Below are 22504 nucleotides of genomic sequence, written 5' to 3' on the forward strand. Positions count from 1 at the left end.
CAGAAATAAGCAAGGGAGGGAAAGACTGGCATGAAATAAGAAGGTATCTCTTAATCCCTACGAAACCAAAGCAAGGTAATAAATAGCTGCCTTTATAGTCTAATATTTTAATTAAGTGGGTGTTACAGTGGGCGATACACAGTCCCTTCTACTTCCTGTCCCACTAACCATGCATTAGGACTTGTTCCCAGATTGCTCCATACAAAGTGCAACAGGAGAAGGTTTTCCTGTTCTCCCAAACTTCCCCATTCCTCATTACAATGAAGCCACAGGTATATCCACACTGTCTTGGTTGCTCCAAACTCAGGCTCATATTTGTCAGCCTCTGTAGTGGAAACTCCTGTACCTGATTGGTCCCAGCATAAATCCACCACAAACTACAATCTCTGGAAACTACAATCTAGAGATGCACATTTTTGAGCATTTTGAAGTAAAGCATAAAAGGAAAAAATCCAAAGCTCCTGCCCAATAGCCCTCCAGTTTAGGCATTTATGTAGAATGAGCTAGGTAATGAGGGTCACCTCAAGTCTGTTACCTGACTGAGGAAAAGCTGAAATTTGGTTCCCACCTCCCCAGGGAGTAAATTTGGAGAAGCTCATGCTATCCAACAAAATAAACACTGGAAAAATCTTGAAACCTGCCCCAGTTACACACAGACCTTGCTCACTTCTAAGTTTATTTTTTAAAGAATTCCACTAATTTAAGGAGAGCAAAGAGATTCTCTTTCAGTCTGGATTAGAGATCTGAAAGACAAAGTCAAATGACAAGAACAGAAACAGCATAAAATGATTACAGGTTAAGAGAACCCTTTACCTAACGTGAAATTTTTAATTGTTCAGGTCATGGGCAATAACAATGCTGCAGTTAAGATCAGTGCTAAAATGACTACATTTCAACAGAAACAGGATTTGGCCTGATGGCTCAGGCTCCGCGCTTCAGTATGTTTTGAAATACAGTGTAGTATTTATTAAAATGACAGTCATTTTCTACATATCAAAAAGGGGACCCAAGATTAATTCCTTTTAGCATTGTCAGTTACAACTTTTTTTAAAAAATGTTTTATTCAGTCTTTTTGAAATCTCACTTCCCTTTGGTTTGAAATGGGACATTCAAATCTGCATCTGTAATTTGTGTGTGCAAGTTTCAAACCTCCCCAAATGTAGCCACTGCCAAGGGGGAAGGGGAGGGGAAAGAGCAGGGATTGCAGGGGCTTTAACACCATTCAAGAGCATTTTTATTTACTGGATAGAAAGAGTACTGTGTTGTACACGAAGCACAGGGGAGCAAGAACAGAGCGATGGCCAAGTTGGAATTTCACTTGTGTGTCCATGTCAAGTCACCCGATCTTTGCACAGGAGACATAGGTCTCAATTCCATGTAGTCAGAACTTAGTTTTTACTTCTCCTAACGCAACTACAGACCTCCTTCTGTCTTCCTTAAAATAATTAATTGATAACAATCCTGTTGCTGCTTCCAGCCATCACATACTACAGTAATGGAACTCTCTTTGACTTCATTCACATCTCATGTGAACTTATTTCTGTTTTCTATTCTCTCCCTTTTCTTTTACAAAACTGGGATAACAATGTGCACTTACGTCACTTACCTCTTTAAATATGAACATTCCTACTGACATTCAACATCTGAATAACTGAAGTGAATTGAAATAAGCTCAATACTTACGGTTAGCAGGTTAATTAAATCCATATTAGGCTCTAAATGATGAGAGGCAGTTTGCAGGGAAACCAGTTCACTCAAGGTGATGGAAAGCTGCTGCATTTTCACTATGTTAACCTTGTTCTCATCTATCCAGTCAGGAAAAATGACATGGACAGCAATCAAGTCTTTCAAATGAACTCCTAAAATAGGAATTTTGAAGCCAACACAGTCAGCAAAAGCCTTGCGGTAGTTGCAGTAATTTCCATTGGAAGAAACCAGCTCTGTCATTTCGTTCCAGTCCTACAAATAGCCAGAGAAACAAGTCTCTGTGAAAGCATTCATAGCATTTCCTTAATCTGTTTTAAACGAGCACAACTCATGTCAGGGTGTCGACAGTGTTAATTTCCTCTCTGGCACAGGGAATCAAGCAGAGGATCTCCGTGAGCTGATCCTCCTCCACCAAAGTGCCTTTTAGGATGACCTGCCATGATGCAAGTATTGTGCTGGTAAGACACCTGCACTGCAGAACCCACCAGACCTCAAAAAGGTGATATTCTGCTCAATATGTCTATATTCTGGAGTCTACCATACCTTTGTGACTTCTGAAGACAGATGAGAATGAGTTTCTTTCAGGCGAGAAATAGAGCTGTGGCTTAGACCTCCCACAACTGCCATCAGCGTGTTGAAGTTTTGGAGGTGAAGGAGCTTCTGCAGGAGAGATTGATCATGCATAATTGAAAATCAAGGAAATACATGTGGCAGCTATCCAGTGTCACACATGACAAGTGAAAGGACAATCTATCACTGCTAAAGCAGAAATCACTAAACCAGGGAACATAACAGAAGGGTTCAGCAATTAGCTGAGTTCCACAAGAAACACTCAATAGTGACAGTTGTCAACCAGAATGCAACAAAGAAAAATTATTTTACAGTTATGTCTGCTAGTTAAAAAATGCAGACATACCACACCTGACCAAATAACCTGCAGTGACGCTGAACAGGCTATTCACTGAGGAAACAGCACAAAGGGAATCCAGTCCATTTGTTCACTGCAATCCCTATTTGTATTATTGCTTTATACTGGAGGAAAAAGACTCATATGCTAGACTTACCTGTGCAACATTGATAAACTTTGTGATTACTTCTGCCCTTTGCTGGGGTGTTGGTTTGCTGAGAACCATGAGCTGGACCCATTTGGAGATGCCATTAAATAAAGCAATAGATCTCTCCAAAGTAGGATTGTTCTCCAAGCAGCCATGGATCACATAGCTTTGGTAGTCTGTGAACTAACAGAGGAAAGGCATCTTCAGTAAAATGGTGGACAACTTAAGAATCAAATTAAGGCTTTGACCATTTTTTCCTTTTAAAGTTCCTCTTGTTTAGAAAGTAACCAAGACTCAGGGTCAGCAGACCCTGCTGCACATTAGTTCTTTCTTAAAAGCTGGTTGTTGATGGTGGGGTTTTTTATTACTTGCATGTTAACTTAAAACTTTAGTGTTTGTGTGTCAGGTAATACAGCAGCATGTATGATGAGCATGGAATCATCTTTCCCATAATTTACTCAACACTTTTAAGATTTTGTTCTGTGAAATTTGACTTGACATCCTCATGGCATAATACTCTATAGGAATTACCTAGTGATACAAGCAAGAAGCACATAAATAAGAGCTTTCATCCCACTCCGATATCCTGACCAACTCCATTGTTGATGTAAAGAGGGAAACCTTTGCCCCATGGAAATCAATAGGAGCTCTGTCACCCTTCAGAGGAGCTGGAACTGCATCCGAAGAAGTTACCTATGCACCCATTTTCTTCCTCCTATGTCAAAAAAATTCTGTAGCACAAGGAGCTACTTCTGCTAGATCTTACTTCTTTTTATATTATTGTTCAGTCCCTCTGTGTTCATGGACATAGTTCTACATGGGAGATCTACTGCTCCCAAGAATTAGATTTCCCTAAGTGTTTTGAAACATTTTTCAGCTGTCCCTTTAAGACAGATTTTTCAGAAGCTTATGACATAATTTTAGCTTGTGCAGGGAGTTGATAGCAATGCCAGCCAACACAGGTTTCTTGGCCTTAGCTGATTAAAAATTGCCTGCTAGAAGGCCATATAAGGTGCTTACAGGTGCTGTAAGAGCACCTGCTCTTACACAGCAAATGCTCATCTCAGAGCTGCAGATAAACAGTATCTCAGTGTTCAGATACTCTTAAATGTTTTCTATTATAGTTAACACTATCTTTCCTTCTCCCCTACATTTTTTAAAATCGGTAAAACCAAAGACAGGATTCAGACTAATCGTATTTTACAGTTACATAGCTTTGAGATAACACTTTTGTCTTCCTTGCAAGAATAAGCGGCACTCTTACATTTCTGAACAGTTTACAGCAAATCACCTGGTCTCATTGACATTTCCAAATAAATGCAGGTTGTTTCTCTGTAGCAGTTCTCAATTATTCTTTAAATTAGATTACTGGTACTGGGCTTGTCTTTCAACATCTATGTTTTGAGGTATGCCCTTCACTTTATTTCCTGGAAATGTACTATTCTTACAACTTTTTGGTTACCAGTCTCATATAAACAAGCAACACATCTTTCAAAGCCCTTCATTGCATTACAGGATAGTATAAGATTAATTTACTCTAATCGGTTGCAGAGAAACATCTGAGATATAGCAAAATTCAAGCCAAAGAATTAACAGACAAATTAGAAACAGCAAGGAAAAAAGAAAATTCATTGCAGGTCTGAGTTTTCTTTCTGGAATTCACAGAGGAATTAAAATATATCTGAAGTCTAGTTAGAAATCCATCCCTTTTTTCTTGTCCCTCCCTCCTTCTTTGAGGTTAGCATTGCACAGAACACAGCAGGGTGTTTTCCCATGATTTGAAGTCGAGTAATAAGCCTTTGAACGTTATTAAATGACGTCAAAAGTGATTCTATTTAGACTGGTCTCAGCTCCTCATTGATCTGTTTTTCCTTCCTCTCTTGAAACAAACAAAAAAACCCTCAAATATTTTTCTTCGTTTTGGAGTTTGGTTTTTTTCGTGCTCCTAAACACTTTAAAAAAAGTCTCATTTTTTTGCTGAAGAGAACTTGTCATCTTGAGAACTTACTGCTTCCATTTGCCACTGGATACAGTGGCATCATGTGGCCTTTTCATATGGATATTTGCCATCAGAAGTCAGCCTTTCTTTTGGCATTTGGGTTATTCATATGTTTTCCTTTAGCTTCTACTTTCATTTTCATCCATTTTCACCTCTTGTTCATGTACAATCCTGTGTGAAAAGAAGCAACTGTATCTGAATTTTCCTCAGTGCCAAAATGGGAGAATGAGGAAAGAGAAGTTGTGCTATCTCTGTTCTTGCAGTTTTCCAAGATCCAACTGGCTAAGTCCCTGAGGAACATAATCTATCTCATCGCTGACCCAGCTTGGGGCAGGGTGTTGGCTTAGAGGCCTCCTGAGATCCCTTCCAACCTGGATAATCTTCTGATCCTAAATTGGCAAATGAAAGGACAGTTTCTGAAGAAGTGGTTGGGTGTGAACGGAGACTACAGAAGGACTATATATATATATATTTCAGTCTCTTCAAAAATTATTAATTGCAAAGACCCTGAAAAGTAATTAACTAATTTCCTCAGAGGAAAAAAAAAAACCACCTGAAGATTTTAAACAATAATATTAATCAATTGCTGCAACACTTGGCTGCAGTAGCTTTTAGCAGAAATTTTTGCCCAGAATTTCTCCACAAAATTAACTTCTGTCACTAAAAGCATCAGTCATAAAAAAGATTAAGGAAGCGTTGGTGCAGCCATGGCTGTGTATATCATATGAAGGATTATAAAGATTTACTACACTGAAATGTCGAGGGAAAAAAAGTCATAAATGTTAAACCCGGTGAACACTCTTTAAGGACAGGCTCCTAATTGCAAGTGACAAAGTTGTAGGCTTCTTACAGAAATTCTCCTAAAAGATTTATGCTCCAGAAAAGTGAGATGTTCAGCTAGCTCAATGGGCTCCAGATGGTCAAACAGCAGGCAGGCTTTTCCTTTCTTGGAAATCCTCTTCCTCTGCGTAACTCGTCTCATCCAGTCATAGGAAGGACTGCAACAGAAAATAGGTACAATTCTCATTTCTGCTTGGGTACATGTGAGTGTAGCAAACGGTTTGCACACATAGTATAAAATTACCAAGAGAGAGATCATGAGTTTTCTGATCTGTGACATCCAGCACATAACAAACACTCAGAGCAAGACCCATTCAGGTGCATAACATAAGAGTTTCAGACGTGCTACTGCAAATGATAAATCATAGCAGTTTTCTATCAGAACAAAAGGACAACGTACTCTTCTCTATGAATTAGGAAGCCATAATTAAAAAATACCTTGGGAATACAAGAAAAACAGGTCACACCAAATTCTGATGCAGAATAAAAAGACACTTGAATAACATCAAGGATTAATTTTTACTCTCTAAGACCATGGTTCCGTGAAATAATGGAACAGCAGAAACAGTCAAACAGCTAACAAAGCAGTAAGAAGTGGGTGGACAAAAAGGTAAATCATTTGCTTGCAAGCAACGGAATGATTCCTACCCGTATACTGTAAAAGCACTTCAGAGAGCAGAAAGAGGTTGCAAACAAGATATTAAAGTGAAGATTTAAGAGACAATATTCCTGTTATTTCGCTGGTACTGTTCTTGCAGGAAGTCTTGCAACCTTCATTGAGATAAGTAGTGCTGTCCTTCTCAGTTACTATGACATTTTTAAATAAGGAAAAGTCACTATGCATATGCCATTTTTAAAAATAAAATCTACGGTATCAGGTGAGATACAAGAGCCTGTCTGGTGATCTTTAAAAGGTAACTTTTGTTTCAGCGTGTCAAGGAAAAAGCAGTGTAATCATTTTGATGCAATAAAACTACAAATGTGAATGCTAAGATTCTCCAGTTAAATCACAGAAAAGAAATCCACAGAAACCCATTAGAAAAATATAACAGGTTACTGATGAGAGAACAAAAAGCTTCCCTGAGAAAATGCAAGATTTACACAACATGCCAGTCACTGCATTGCTTGTCATTCTGTATGAAAAATCATAGGAAAAAATAATATTAATCACTTAATTGACACTAGTTTTGTCAGGAAAATTATTTCTTTCCTGTTTATATTAAACACTTACATACAGATAAGAGTATTCTCTTTACTGTGTACTGCAAATTTTGAGCAACTTCACAAGACAATATAATCTTTTTATATTTCCTTTTTTGCTCTCTCAAGATCAAGATGGCCCTTAATATTTTTATATTTTGCACAGAACTAGAATTCTATTGTTACAGAGAGAGACAGGTCGAAGCTCATAACATCCTCACATGCTGGAGATATCAATGAGATGAATGTGATCCTCATATCCGAGCTGGCTGGCTACTTCTCGAAACTCTTCAGTCAAACGAATCAAACCAAGATCCAAGTTAAACTCCGCGGGAAATTCCAAAATCCAGTATCTGAAATCCACAGACAGCAGCTCAGAAATGGCCAGGGATTCAGGTGTAACATTTAGTGGCTACATATATATATTCACATTTTATTCAACGGGACTTATAAATATTTCAGACACAGTTGCTTTTGGGCAAAGAGGGTGGACTACCCCAACTTGTTGCTGCTATGATTATCTGTGACACTGAAGTGGGAAAACCCACTTTATCATATAATTTCCTTTGGTTAACTCACCACAGCACAACACAGCAGCATTCTATTGAAACGCGAAATTGAAGCGATGCCTCAGGTGACACACAGAAAAGGCACACACAGGTGTCCTGTCTTACACTGCCTGGGACACCCAAATGGCACTTGCACTTATCCCTTGTCCAAGCGAGACACTTTGTCTGCTCAGAAAAGATTTTTCAATGAAAATGAAAATGTGAATTTGGGTGGCAGTTCTACCACATAACCGTGTAAATGAGATGTCTCCTCTGCTGTTTAAGAGGGTTTAGAAAAGGCTTTATCAAGGGGGTATAGAAAACGCTTTATCAGTCCTGCTTTCAACAACCCCCGTTGCCTTTCTTCACAGTCCCACTTAGCCCAGAGGAAGGAGGAAAAAACATTTGTTTGAGGGAAGCAGGTTATATCATGTTAACTTAAAAATTCATGCTTTCTCTTTTACGGAGAAATGTTGCTACGCGAGCACAGCCTAACACAAGAAAGCTTCCCCATAGGAACAAGGTCAGAGACAGTCGGTGCAAGGAGCAGAACACACCCGACCTGTAATAGCTTTGGCATCACTAACACACTCCTGTCGTCATACATTATGTAGGGATTGTGTGAACTGAAGCCGACAGCCCATAGACAATCTTCCTCTACCACACTAGATTACATCTTGAAGCAAACTGTCTCTCCTCTGTGTGGCACTGAACTAGTCTCACTCCAAGAGGTGTCACACTCAAACACCAAGTAAATCATAGCACAAGTTTTCAATCAGCTTTTTAGCTCAATGCAGCTAAATATCTTAAAGGCTGGATGGCTCAACTTAAACAATTGTTTTCAAAGCACAGAAATTCACTCTTCACTATGGACTGGAGATCAAGTTAAAGAAAAAAAAAGAAAAGAAAAGCTTTATATTTCCATGGTTTAGTTTTAACCTTTACAAAAAAGAAATTCCATTGACAGTATTCACAGGAGCATAAAACCAAAATGCTAGAGGACCAGAAGCATGCTTACCTCATGAAATAGCAGATTTTTAATCTGAATTCATTGCAGTTCTCCCCATTGGCATCTCTATATGTAGGCTAGTTAAAGAAAGTTTTGTGCACCTTGATGCAGTAATGTTGTTTTTATCCACGGAAGACTCTGACACTAGACCAGCTGAATGAGAAACAGTATCAAACTTTTCTTCTAGAGATAACGACAGTATGCTCTGATATTTTATTCACTTTCACAGCATCTCAGGACACACAGACTGTTTCCTGGCTGTCGCTTTGTTTTTTGCCCAAGCAAAAATGTCTCTATTATACTATTCTGAATATTCTGCTGAGCAGTTTCTTGCCAGCTCTACCTAACCAAATATAATACTTCTGATTACTGAGTTATTTAAGTGGTATAGATGACATGTAGGCACTTAGCTACCACTGAAAGCCCATGCTAGTCCAAGGCCAGCTGGCCATTACACGTTTGACAAATTATCTTGCTAATATATTTCCATTTATTCAAAGTTAATTCAAAGTACGCCTCAGCAAACTTGTGCACATGGAAAAAGTCCACACCCAATAGCAGAAAGAAACTCAAAGACTTCCACCTTTTAGGCTGAAAATCTCACCCCCAAACCTTGTTTGTCACTAATTAATTGACACATTTTTACATGCAGTCACAGAAACAATCTGCTTTTGACATTTTAATGTCAATTTGCAGGACTTCCTGAAAGGATATGTGGCCAGAAGCTTGCCAGCCAGCTCTGTGGAAGGCAGATACCACCGGTGCATTAAAAGAAAGGTTCTTGGCAAATGGCTGGAGCACCGATTTCCTTTGTCATCTGCAAAAGAGAAACAACTGAGTTAACCACATTATTCGTGAACAGAGAGGAGCTTTTATTCTTCAAGTGGAGTCAGAGGGAAAGGATCAAAAGTGGAAATATTGGGTCATTATCTACCAAACATGTAGGAAACAAACAAAAGAGTACAAATGTTCCTTTAGTGATAACTACTGCTAAATTGTATTGATAGGTAAAAAATAAATAATCGGCGTAGGTAACAGGCCCTAGCTATTATGGACAGCACTATGCTAAACGTTATACTTTTACGTTATACAGTTATACTAGACTGCCACTAATCCAAAGAACAAATCCAAAATTAGCCCACCAAAATGGTGGGGAGATTATTTATGCACAACCACTTCCAATATTTCTTTTATTGCAGCTTTATAGCTGTATGTTGACAATTAGATTGTTAAAAAAGGGATCTGCTTCAAAGAATTCAATATTTTGTGCCAAGGGCCCCATCTCCAGCTGCTGTACAGACCCTTATGTCTTTGCAATGTAGCCACTGAAACTGTAGCCACTGAAACTGCATTCCCTGGCAGGCTGTCTGACCACCAGTGTTCCTCAACATCTGCAATCTACACTATTCTGTCTGTTACTCCTTTAAAGGACAGTAGTCGATATGCATCTATGAAACGGGAATGACGCATGGACTACACTTGTCAAGAGTGTACACAAGGAAGAGAGGCATGACTTCCAACAGACAACATATATATGGGCTCTGCTACCTCTCATTAGGCATTTAGAACCACAGGTTTGATGGAGGTTTACAAACATGGATACATGAGGATGCACTATGCTCAGTAGCAAGATCTTCCCCTCTAATTATTTAATCTCTCTCATCTTTAGATACTTGTTTCTCTCCACATGGGGAAAAAACCCCAAAACTCAAATTCAAATCAAAAGTTGTCCTGCATTTGAAGAGAATCTAAATGTAGCTTTGTGAATTAAGGTCCCATTTCAAAGCATTTAAGCCCATCCATGAACTCATCTGACCTCAATGTGACAAACGTCATGATTAATGCTGTTATGGATCAAGGTCTATTTCATCACTTCTCTCCCTCAGACCTGGTACATCACATTTTAATAGGAGTAAAAAGATTACATGAGCCTTAAGTCATCTTATTGCCAATTATTGCACAATGATTTGGAAAACCTTTCAAAAAAATAACTGGTCAGAAAGGCAGCTGTGTAACCACTCAAGACAAAGATCAATGCCAGAAATAACTCCTTGAAAAATTCAACTAAACAATTCTCTTGGTGAAGGCCAGCACTTTAAAAACTACTATACCCTCCATTATGCATCATCTGTATTAAGAAAATTTAATACAGTGTGCATATGATTAAAATTCTGGCCTGTGTGATTCTGTGTCAAAAGGAAACATGGAAAATTTTACAGAACAGAAACGTTGTTTGCCAGGGGAAAGACTGTCTAAATCAAAGAACAGCAGGGGTTATATTACAAGATGAATTTCAAGAACAGCTAAGTAACATATTGAAAAAGCGTACCAAACATTTCAATACAAGCATTCAAAAGCTCATCTAATGCTGCAGCCTTCCCAAGATTGTTTGACCCCATTGTCCTTTAATCGTTGTCAAAAAATAAGAGACATTTTCACCAAGTAGAAGGATGCTTCTTCAGTTGCACAGCTTTTTCACTTTATCGTTGGTTGCATTCCTAGCTGGACTTCAAGGAAAATCTGAAGAAAGTAAAAGAAATCATAATTATATGATTATATGGAAGACTTATCAGGATGCAATGTTTACAGTTCAACTCATCTTTTCTATAAACTGTTTTTTCCCAACACGATACAAAGCTCATGAAAGACTGCCGTAAGATTTCCCTACGTTCCAGCTTGTGTTTTCAAGTGTTGTCCAACTGTTTGTCCCCTAGCACAAAATAAACCCATAGCAAGGGTCATAGAACAGAAACCAGATGGTAAATGAGGGCATGTATGTACAATGACGCACATTTTGTTCAGGTCATTTTATTTACACTTGATAAGTCACTTTTTGTTAATAACCCTGCTTTTATGTTTTTAAGCATAACCATTTTTTTTCCCCTAATGTTACCAGTTCATGTAATGGTCTTAATTGGAACAGACTCCATAAAATGTTTAATGAAGTTGATAGCAAACATTAAACTAGGAGGCGATTTTTCAAAGAACCTTAATATCAGTCCCTACAGCTTTTTAAAATAAATCTTCCCACGGTAGCTGAACATTCACAGAAAGCTGAACACACACAGAAACTTCTAAATTGTACCATACATCTACTATGCATTTAAGTATCAACTATGCATTTACCTGAAAGATGCACAAAATACTGTTACAAATTTTCAGAATTAATTTTACAGGTTTTATTTAAAGAAGAGAAGAAATCAGTATTTTATGGTTTATCTGTGACTAAGCTCCACCATGACCTGACCATAATAAGTGTTTGAAATGTGGCAAACAGTTACAAAGTACATCCAGCAACTTTTCTAGAAAAAAAAAACAAAAACAGAGAGTAGAGCTAAAACAGTCCTTAAAGCAAAACAATGCAGTAATTTGGGAAATTTCTTTTCCGAAGTTGTTGCACATAACATAACTTTTTAACATTGGTCATGCAAAGCACTGATGAACTATATAAATGCTTTAATTCACTCACAAATATCAAGTTGTTCAAACCTACTGTATCACAGACCTCATACTGCAAGTTGAGTCCTGGTGGAACTGGCATCCTTCACCCTTTTTACTAACCCACCCTAACCCCCTCCCAAATGCCACTGTTTCAAGGAGTGCTCTGAGCTAGGTCCCTGTGAGCTTGCAGCCCTACAGACATCACCATAGTCCAGCCACCAGGCAGTGGCAGCTTTGCCGGCCCTGCTGGTGCCACCTCAGCCAGCCAGCTCACACCCATGGCATGGGCAGGTGTGCTGCTTCCTCAGCAATAGGCAGGGCCAATGTATCCTGACACAACTCCAGAAAGAGGAGAAAACGCTGCTCATTCAGGCTACATCTGCACTACTGAACTGACCATGTCCAGTCTGGCCCCCAGGCGTTGAGGCCAACTAGAAGAGGTTGGATTCTATCTACATCAGTGAAGTCTCTCAACCTCCCAAACAGAGTTGGCACATGCAAGCTGTTGCTGGCCTATGCTAGCTCCCACCTGCACCTCAGATCCACTTAGAAGACCACTGACTGGTCAGAGACCATCTAGCAGCACATTGCCTTGCACCCCAGGGCCTCCTGGAAAGGTGTCCTGCATTGGATACTTCTCTACAGACACAGCTTCAGAGTCTTGAGGGGCTCAAGCTGCTCTAAGCATGCAGCAGTGTTTTGCTTGCAAGACCTTCAAAATATACCATTCAGCCAAAGATGCTATTATTTTTAGATGGGTTCCTACAGCCAGGTTCTTTCTGGTCCCATCCAACAATGGATTTAGACATGACACACTTTTCCCTGAAGCTGAGAGAAGGATGCTGCAGGAAATAAGCACAGCTCGTCGAGCAGGGAGTTTCCACAAGTCAGTGCTCAAGGGATGCTGCAGCAGCCCAGGTCAGCCAACAAGAAATATGAGCAGACCAGTGCGACCATTCAATCCTGCTTTGCCAGTGCCTTCCTCCTAGCCAGAAGGAGGCAACAGTATAAAGGCAGCCATATAGTAATTAACAAGTAATTCTCTGTGTAAAATTGCAGGATGTTTTTTTTAATTATATGACAACTACTTAACTAGTAGATATCTAGATTGTGATGTTACAGTACCATCCCTCCAAAGGGGTTTATTTCCATAATGCTTCTAAAAGAAGAATAAAACATTTCCACTGGAGGAAGAACTGGCTCGCTGGGGCTAAGCCACATACCCACAGCTGAGCCAAAACCTGATATCACATCTCTTGACTGCGGACTCCAACAACCACAACCATTACATCATTATTTGTGTGATTAAGCACCGCTGTTCTACTAGAACAATAAACCTCTTATCTATATCATGCCGCAATGGTATCCAACCACACCAACACCTCTAGAGATGGACGAGTAAAACACAACTATAAATTTCATCTACATAAATTAAATAAATTGTATTTTGGTAGTCAATGGCTCAACACATGAGAAGCACAAAAAAATCATACAAGTAATAATACATGTATATAATGTATATACATACATGTATAACAATGGGTATATATAAAAGTGTGTAATATATATATAACACATATATATAATACATGTAAAGAATTAAAAACTTTGAAATAAGTGGTTACTATCAAAAAACTGATTGCCAAAGGTGCAGTTGGACTTCCAAATAAAGACAACCTAGAGAATCTCTGACCCCAGGTGCTTCCTAATGTAACTCTGAGACAAGTCATTGCCATCCAGCTGTTTCAGGAGGATTCAGGAAAGCTGGATAAGAAAAACAGAGCTCACTCAATGAGATCACATAATGAATGATTGATTGCACACAGTGAAACTAAAAAAAAAAAAATACATTTTTGCTTTATAATGGAATTATAAATCCTATCGATTAGGAGGTTAACTGTTGTTAACAGAAGCTATTAAGGACACAGGAGGCACACAATCCTCCACAGCTACCCATTCCCATTTCTTAATCAGGTCTCTTGAAATGACAGACTCCACTATGAGTCCTGCTGGGAACCTGCCACGTGCTGGTAAGGGACTTCAGGGCAATAGTCAGGAACAGGTGAAGGATCGTAGGAAAATGATGAATATAAGCCTTAGTGTTCCCTCAAAGCCTACAGCTTTCCCTAAAGGACCCCTTTCATTTAGGTAATAGATACAACCATAATATTCCTATGAACCAAGTCATGGTATCAGGCATGCCATGCTTTATTTAATGAAATATTACCATTACAGGATGCGTACTTCCTACTTATGGAGAAAGCAGAAAAATCTACAACGATGTGCCCCGAGGGCAGAAGTTTGTGATGGGCTGAACTACAAGACATTGAGTTCCTTCCAAATCTTGCTGTCACCCCGACCACCACATGCCCACAGACAGTTACTTTAAGCTTTCCTTAGCACTCTTCATGCAGTGTAATTGCATTTTGTATTCAACATTTTGTAAGTCTTGAGATGGTGCTATTGTGGACTGTCTTGATAGATGTATTTAAAACAAGTGCGTAGGCTGTGAGCTCCTCAGGCAGATGTGGTCAGGTGTAATACATTAGTTTTTAAAAGAAACAGGATACCCTGCCAGTAGACTTGTGGTCTTATGCAAAAGCACCAAATGGTGTGAACAGAGTGGGCAGCAGGCAGTCAAGTTTTAAATGTTGACTACTGCCATTAGTAAAACCAAAAGACATCACTTTTACTGCTTGAGGCTACTAAGGGGAGGTCCACACCTACAAGTTACAGAAGTTTAACTAATATTAAAATGTCAAGCCAGCACAAATCCCTGTGTGGGCACTCTCACATGGATTTCAAGCAAGTTATATTGGTTACAGGTGCAAGCTAAACCAATAAGTCAGGTTTAAATAGGCTTAAATTTGACATACAGAGTAATATTTATTTAGCTAAATGAAATTTAAACAGCTTTTTAGCCAAGCCAAAGTAAACATATATGTAGCATTTTCCCCATTAATTACAAGTGGGTTATTTTCCTTCTACTTAGGGACAATAAATAGAGCCACACGCAAACAGTTCAACTTTGACACAGAGGCACCTCTATGGGTCTCAGTTTATCCATAAACTTGCCAGAGGCCTGCACACAGGAGACTCATATTCTTTACAAGATTAGGACATTCTTGGGGGTTTAAGTAAGCCAGACCTCCCCTCATCTCCCCCTCCTCCAAGCCTACACAACACATCACAGAATGCTTGCATTAAACAGCTTCCACCTGGCTGCTGGAGAAAGAATGCTAAATGTGAGCAGCTGATCAGGGAAATCGAATCAGTAGCAGTATACAGAAAAAGAAGCCCAGAAGAAATTGAGAGTCTCACGAGAGGTTTTAAGGCTAACTTCCCTTGCTACACCTCCTTCCTGTCTTGCTGGTGTCCAGGGCAAGCTCTTCAGGACAGAGTTCAACTGCTACCCTGTAAATGTAGTGGAGGCTCTCGCAATGAGGTCCTTTTCTTGTCATTAGTCTCCACACGTATTAGTGTAATTACCATAATAAGAATCCCAGCTGGGACACATAATGGCTGCACCTTTGCCTACGCAGGCGCAATTGAGACATCTGTTTGCGCTGAAGTCAACACAGGTCCTAGGCTGGCCAAATGCATGGTTCCTGAAGACTTTCCCCTCCAAGCAGTTAAATATTTCTTATAGATGGTCAGTACTGGTTTATTTATTACAGGACACACAAGCCAATTTCTAGAAAACTGAGTGAGTGACATGTTGTCAGATCTCTCCAGTATCTGACACATGCCGAAGTTGTACTAAGCAGGAAAGGGCAGTGATGATGGGCTGTCAGGCAGCCTCATGCCACTGCTTGTCCATGATCTCAACCATCACATGCAGCTGGATGCAGGACGGCACATCTGTCTTACCGATGACGTTTGTCATATGGAGTGAGGACACAGAACAAGGGAGATATTGTGGCAATGCTCCATGAATACAAGATACAAGCCTTGCTGGGGGCATGAGAGGAATGAAAATGAAATAAGAGAGTCTTGGGCTCATCCAATGTGACTCACCAGTATTCATTCACCTTTGCTACACACCTTCAGACAGTAGTTATGCAATAAACCACAGTAACTGTCTGCACCCTATTACTTTGATTCACTCTTTCTGGATCAAAGGGGAACTTCAAAAGACACTAAAAAGAGTGGGATGTCCGTGACTCAAAAGGGGAGGGGACGGGGGGATGGTTAGGTGTACACTACTGGTGGATCGCTAAAGCCAAACCTTGTATTAACAAGGGACACTGCAGAGGGGATGTCAGTGGCTCCACAGCTCTACAGACTCCGCGGGATAAGGTTTCACCTACTCCATTTCATTCGCCTATCCCAAACCAGCGTAATCTCTGTAACACTTAATTCATTGCCAATTAAATAAATATTTAACTGCTGATTTAGGTATTGGGAAGACAAACATCAAAACACCTTTCCTCCCACTTTCCCAGGCTCAGCTTCACTCTAGGCACCTCTCCTTTCCCCTTGTTCTTGCTGGAGGTTGCACCCAGTCCCTTTGGTGAGGCAACGAGCAGCGCAGGAGGTCAGGGTCAGTACACAGCAGTTTCTCTTTGCTGCTCCTTCCTTCTCACTCTTGTCCTGTGCTCCAGCATGGGTCCCCTGTGGGCCACAGTCCCTTCAGAGGTGTACCTTCTCTGGCACAGGCTTATCCACGGGCCACAGGGAAGTACCTGCTCCAACACAGATCACCTCCTCATCTCCTGACCTCGTTATTCCCTCTGTTCTTCCCTCCTCCTCTCCATTACCTGGTTCTCTCTATGTTCCTTCCCCCTCAGCATTTTTCACCTTTTCTTAAATATATTTTCACAGAGGCGCCGCCAACTCTGCTGATGGGCTCAGCTGTGGTCTGTGACGGGTCCCTTGCAAAGATAGCTGGAAGTGTCTGTGTCTGGCACAGGGCAGCTCCTGGCCTCCTCCCACAGAGGCCATGGCTGCAGCCCCCCTGCTGCCAAAACCTTGCCATTTACATCCAATAGAGCCTCTAAGGGATGAGCATTTGTAGCCTTAGCACAAAAGTATGCAAGTTACAAATTGTCAAAATATATTTCATTATGCTGAATTTTGAGAGAAGAGTCCACTGGGTTAAATATTTACTTTCAGGTCAACACAGGTTACCCAACTAACATAAAACGGTATTATAAACGATTTCGGGGCCTACACATCTACTCCTCTATAGGAACAGAGGCTAAATGAATAGGACCATAGGTAAGAAACCAAGTGGATACACAGATCCACTCATATACACTACCAAACTATTAGCAGAGCCACATCATGCCTTGTACAAGTTGATAACTCAGCATATGGGGTACAATGCATACTGACCTAAAATAAAAGAGAAGCTTACAGAAATCACGAGGAATGCTAATGGACAGTCACATGACCAAATACTTTCAGTAAGCAGAAAGTCACTTGATTAAGGCTTGAGCTGCTTAGACAGAGTTTTGTTTAGCATTCTTATCTCTTTCTGTGAAATATAAACAAGATGATTTCTGAGATAACAGAAAAAACCACCATGTTTCCTCACTTATAACCCCCCTAAAATAATGGATAACTTGATAACTGGATTTGTAAAAACAACAAAGCTTTCATTCTCAATTGCAGTTCTAGAATTTTATGGAACTGGTTATCTACCATACTTCAGCTTTGTCCCATCCACTTCTATATCTGTTTCCTCAATTTACTGTGTTGGCATTTGCCTCTGTAACGGCAACTCCAGGTAATAATGGCAGTAAAATCTGAACATACATCCTTGAGTTATTCCATGTACCATGATGATGATATCTTAGTTCCACTTTCCATGGGTCAAGGCATCACAATTGCCCAGAATGCATCAAGTTAAAAGGAAGACCTGAAGGAAGACCTTCCTTTGTCATCAAAAAGAGGAAAACTTTCAGCCATGCTCTTCAGCAGATTTGTTGCAAAAACTGTTTTGCTATTCCCAGTAAAGCAAAAATAAAGTTGCAAATATCAGACATTTGATTAACGTGTATGACACCAGGGGACGCAGCTTTTCTGATAATCTTTGCTCTTCAGACATGTTAGAGATCTCCAACACCAAAGTACAACCCAGCCAGGAGAGGACAGCTAAAAGCAATGAGAGTTCACGAACTCTAACACAATCTTTTTTCAGAAACCAAATCAATACACTGTCAATACATCTTACAAGTTATACTACTGCCTGTAAGCCTCCAGAGAAACTCTTGGCAGCTACTTCTGCTATTCACAGAGTTGCGTACAGCTCTTTACAGTCCTTCATGAATAAGTCTGTTTTGTTAACCTAGTCACACAGGTCAAGTCAGAGTCAAAAAACACCTTATCAGCATATAGTTGACTGGTTACACGGTTGCATGCCTTTAATGAGATTGGACCAGCCCAAAAAACCACATTTTTTTTTAGTTATTTTAAAAAACATATTGGGAAATAATCAATCCTTCAGTTCTGAAAGACAAAGGCAAAGTACACTTATTATCATATATCTACTACAAAATATTTTAATATTTTATTATTATTTATCTTTGCTAGCTATATTCTCTTAAAGCCAAGCTAGAAAAACCACACTTATTAATTAGATTACTAAGAAATCCTAGGCCCTACTTACCTAGACCTTCTGATATGTTCAGCTATATTTTCCCCCACAAAGCTTATTTTATCTAATTTTTAACTAAGCCAAAATTCTTCTATAGTAGCATAGTCCCTGGGTAGTGTCTTTTCTGAAGCTGTTAAATCCTTCCAAGAGTTATGACAGTTTTAAGAGTCAGCACTGCTTTCAGTTTCACACCACTTTTTAAGCAATTTTAAGGCAAAGAGGAACCATAACAGCCTCTGACTTGTATTAAAATTCAGTAAGTTTGGTACTGAAGTTCATGTCTGATAAACCCATGGCTTCCAAATTGATTTTCCCTTGGAAGAAGCTTTTTCACTCCATATAATTCTGTAATTTCCAGTTATTTCCCACTGTAGACTAACTGCTCATGGCACACCGCTGGCAGACAGGCACATTGCAAACATCCGTGCCACACACTACAATGACGCCACAGGAATTACAAACATGTGTGGAACTTCTCAAGCACATCAAACTCTACTCGCTTGTGCTGGTAACCCAAACAGTAGAGATTATAGCTATGTGTCCCCAAAAGTAAGTTGTTAAAACACATTCCCTCTTCCCCTTTCCATCTCTGCAGCTACATTGTACCAAGACAAGATAAAATTATTATCTGCAGTCACAGATACCAGTGAAGGAAGACTTCAACACCTCCTACCTACCTGCTATCATTTCCAGCATCGATGACCATATCTGCTTTCTCACTCTTCCTTGTTTCCAGCATTCCCCAAGCTGAAGAACAACTGCAGTCACTTTACATCTAATAAAAGCAAGGATATCACCTTGTGAAGAAGGGAGGTTAAGTGCATGTTTATTTTATCTTCTTTGTCCCTGTTATCCCATACGTTACCTCACATCTCTCCCCATGAGACACAACCCTCCCTCTGCCCACAACCTACACCTATCCTGGTGTGAGGAGTAGCCTCCCCGTGCAGACAGCCATTTTGCTGCTGACCTTTCCTCCTGCGACTACAATCAAAACATGGGTCAGCTTCAGAAATATCTTGACCACACATTTACAGCCTGGGAAGTACTTATCAGTGCAGTAAATTGAAGGCAGCAACTGGCAAAACAATAAAGGCAGGAAGAGGCTTTCAGAGACTTAAGTAATGGGAAGCTGGATGTCTGCGATGGAACAAGACAGAGTTAAAAGGACAGAGGCGCAGGACAGAACTTTGGCTCCTTTTGCTCATTTGGCTGTTACGGTGCATTTCTAATGGAATCATCCTTTGTTTTCCCTTTGATGAATGTAGAAAATGGTTCACATGTAATTGCTATTTCCCCACAGATGTGCTAATAGGTCCCAGACAAGGAGAGAGACCAGAACAGTTGTTAATAGCCAGTAACCCTTCTCACTCCCTGGTGGCAGCTTCCCATTCATTTGAGAGCAGTTGCTCTTTAGAGAGAATGCAAATTAAAATGGCGTGCTAGAAAACGCTGACAGACACACAGGACAGTAGGCAGACCTACTGTGTGATCCCAGGAACTCATGCAAATTGCTGTCTACTGCACACTCACAGGAGTCAGGGATGCCTGCCTTGTGCAGTGCTACGGTTTGGCATCTGCAGAAGTCACCGATGACTCACAACTCCTGGGCAAGCAGGCGTGCAAAAAAGCTGATAAAAACACAGCCTGGAGGTCAGGAGAAATCCAGCATCTTCCTTTGTGAAATTCTGTCAGCAGATGCCAGACATCAAACTACAAAAGCAGTTCCTTACATCGAGTTATTTACTATGAGTTTCCCTTGGGAAGATGGGTGAAAAAGTGGCAGCTTCAGATTTCTTAATGATGCAAAGAGAATATTCTAAACACAGGCATACAGTGTTTCTTAACATACCTCAGAAGTTTTTAAAATAGCAAGCCTCCATTAGAGAAGAGCAGGGAAGAGCTTATTTGCTCTTTCTAATGTGTCTGACCAGGTTTTGTACTTTTTTTCAGAGGTAATAAAGCAACTGTCAGTCAGCTGACTAAACCTTTTTTCCTTACTGAGCAGTCTACTAAGAAACACACACTGGTTAGCACGACTGTATGAAGACACACGAAGACACACAGCAAACCTCTAAAACTGTTTACAACACAAGAAGAATTCTATAGAGTACAGGATACGAGAACAGCATCACCACAGTTGATTTCTATATTCAAGCTTTTGGAACGGAGTGAGTTTTATTAATAACCACGTACCTTCCTAACAATAGAAAGGTTGTAGACAACAACTTAAATGTCATCTTGAAAAAGAGAGTAATGGCAACGCAGAAATATCTCATCAAAAGATTTGAAACACAAACACAAGCTCACCTGAAGAAGGTGCTATATATAAAAAAATATATAAAAATATACAGAACAGCAAGACACTTAGAAAAAAGGGAAGGAACAGTATAAAAAAATCTGTCTCAAAGGAAAAAGAAGAAAAGCATCTTACAGCTCCTGTCTTAATAAATAACACATTAAACAAGTAACTTTGATCTTTAGTTTGCTAATTTTATTTTGGTAGTTAAATATTTACTGTATGAAAGAATATTTAACACGGGACTGCAGCTACACAAATATCCCACTTCCGCAACCACAGAACAGGACAACTGGACTTCAGAGAAACAAACCTTACCAAAAACCATTGGTTAAGTTTGCAATGCTGACGTCTTAAGATACAACACTGTAACACTCTAAGCCTCATATATTTGTAGTGCAACCTGTACTTTCTGCCTAAAAGAGTAAGATCTGTAGAAAATCCCAAAATGCATACTTTGTAGAGATGCTATGCCAAAGATTTGTCATTATTTGAAAAGCAACACAAACAGTTGCTGTCGCTGTGACAATTGAGAACCAAATACTCCCCCAAGTAGCTTTCTGGCTGTGTGGATAGAACCCCTTCAGTTAGTTGGTAGTACAATGCCTTTGCAGTGTCTGGTTCAGGCCATCCCAAACACCTGATGCCCTCACGAGTAACTTGGAAGACACTAATTAAATTTATCCAAGCCTGTTTGCTTTCTATTTATAGAGGGAACTCATAACTTTTTCCTCTTTAGCATATATTTATCAAATTTAAGGAGCTTATCAGAATTTCTTGAAGAGTCTGCTTAACTCTAATAACGACTAAAAAAAAATGTAACTTGTGGCTATATGGTAAAGCTAATATGAAGTGAAAAAAGTGGTCAAGTAAGGAAAATTAAAGGGTAAGGAAATTAAAGGGTGTGAGGTGTTATGAAGATCTTGATTTAGAAGCTGAGATAGAAGCTTAGGGACTTGTTTTCCCTCCCCCAGTATTTGGCATTGAAAGACTGACTGCTATTGCAGTCAGGCTTTCAAAACAGTTCACAGCTTTTCAAGCTTATTTATAGGAATGAATTATATTTCTATAAGCACTAGTATACCAGATAACTGTGCCCAAGTCAGAATTTACAACAATTTCTGAATCAATATAGTTAAATCAGTGCAAAAATTCAAAAAGGAGCAGATTTGGAAACACAGACATGAAGCAAATTGCAGAAGAGCTTTTACTTAAAATATATTAATCTGAAAACTACCTCTCTTATTTTGGTTCCGCAATGTGAGCTGCGAACTAGATCCGAAAAAAGAATTAACCACTGAAATCCTTGCTCCCTTACACTTCCAGCACCTGACTCCAAGGGTATGATTCTCAGCCTGGTTTCTTCCTTCTCACCTCCTCACCCCAGAAGGTGACTGCCTAGAGCTTTTACCCTCTTTCCGTATTTTCAATATTAAAGTCCCCAAATGCCCAACAGTGGGCTTCAAGAAGCCTACCAAGAGTCAGCAACACCAAGCAGCTCCCTGTTTAGGTCAGTCCTAAATCCTTTTGGGATCTGTACACCAGAAACTCCTCTGCCTTGCCTGTGTGAAGCATCCTCTGGTCACACCTAGCACGTCACTCCTGTACTAGATAGATGCAGCTGTGATGCCCAAGCTCTTTATCCAAGACAGTCCTGAAAGCTGTATGAGACACAGGATCAATTCTTCCCATTAGTGGAAGGATTGTAAATCTCCCACTGTCTTGGCTGAGACTACAGAGTAGATTTACCAGCCCCAAAACATCAATGAAATTCCATATTAAATGAAATAATGAAGTTTCTTTGG

At 39.8% G+C, this 22504-nt stretch overlaps 1 protein-coding gene across 1 annotated transcript in view; it reads right to left on the minus strand.

Moving 5' to 3' along the window:
• The window catches only part of RASGRP3 (RAS guanyl releasing protein 3), a 65302-nt gene that overhangs the window by 22681 nt on the left and 20117 nt on the right, over window positions 1-22504 (minus strand). Inside the window, exons 2-10 of the mRNA XM_054196718.1 lie at window positions 19078-19175; window positions 10688-10878; window positions 9078-9175; window positions 8368-8435; window positions 7023-7154; window positions 5612-5759; window positions 2772-2945; window positions 2251-2367; window positions 1684-1959 (exon numbers count right to left, since the gene is read on the minus strand). Of these exons, the coding sequence (XP_054052693.1) occupies window positions 1684-1959; window positions 2251-2367; window positions 2772-2945; window positions 5612-5759; window positions 7023-7154; window positions 8368-8435; window positions 9078-9175; window positions 10688-10757 (1083 nt within the window). The 5' untranslated portion in view covers window positions 10758-10878; window positions 19078-19175. The remainder of the gene's footprint in view (window positions 1-1683; window positions 1960-2250; window positions 2368-2771; window positions 2946-5611; window positions 5760-7022; window positions 7155-8367; window positions 8436-9077; window positions 9176-10687; window positions 10879-19077; window positions 19176-22504) is intronic.

The sequence above is a fragment of the Rissa tridactyla genome, chromosome 3 (genome assembly GCF_028500815.1).
Source record: "Rissa tridactyla isolate bRisTri1 chromosome 3, bRisTri1.patW.cur.20221130, whole genome shotgun sequence".
Classification (NCBI taxonomy): domain Eukaryota; kingdom Metazoa; phylum Chordata; class Aves; order Charadriiformes; family Laridae; genus Rissa; species Rissa tridactyla.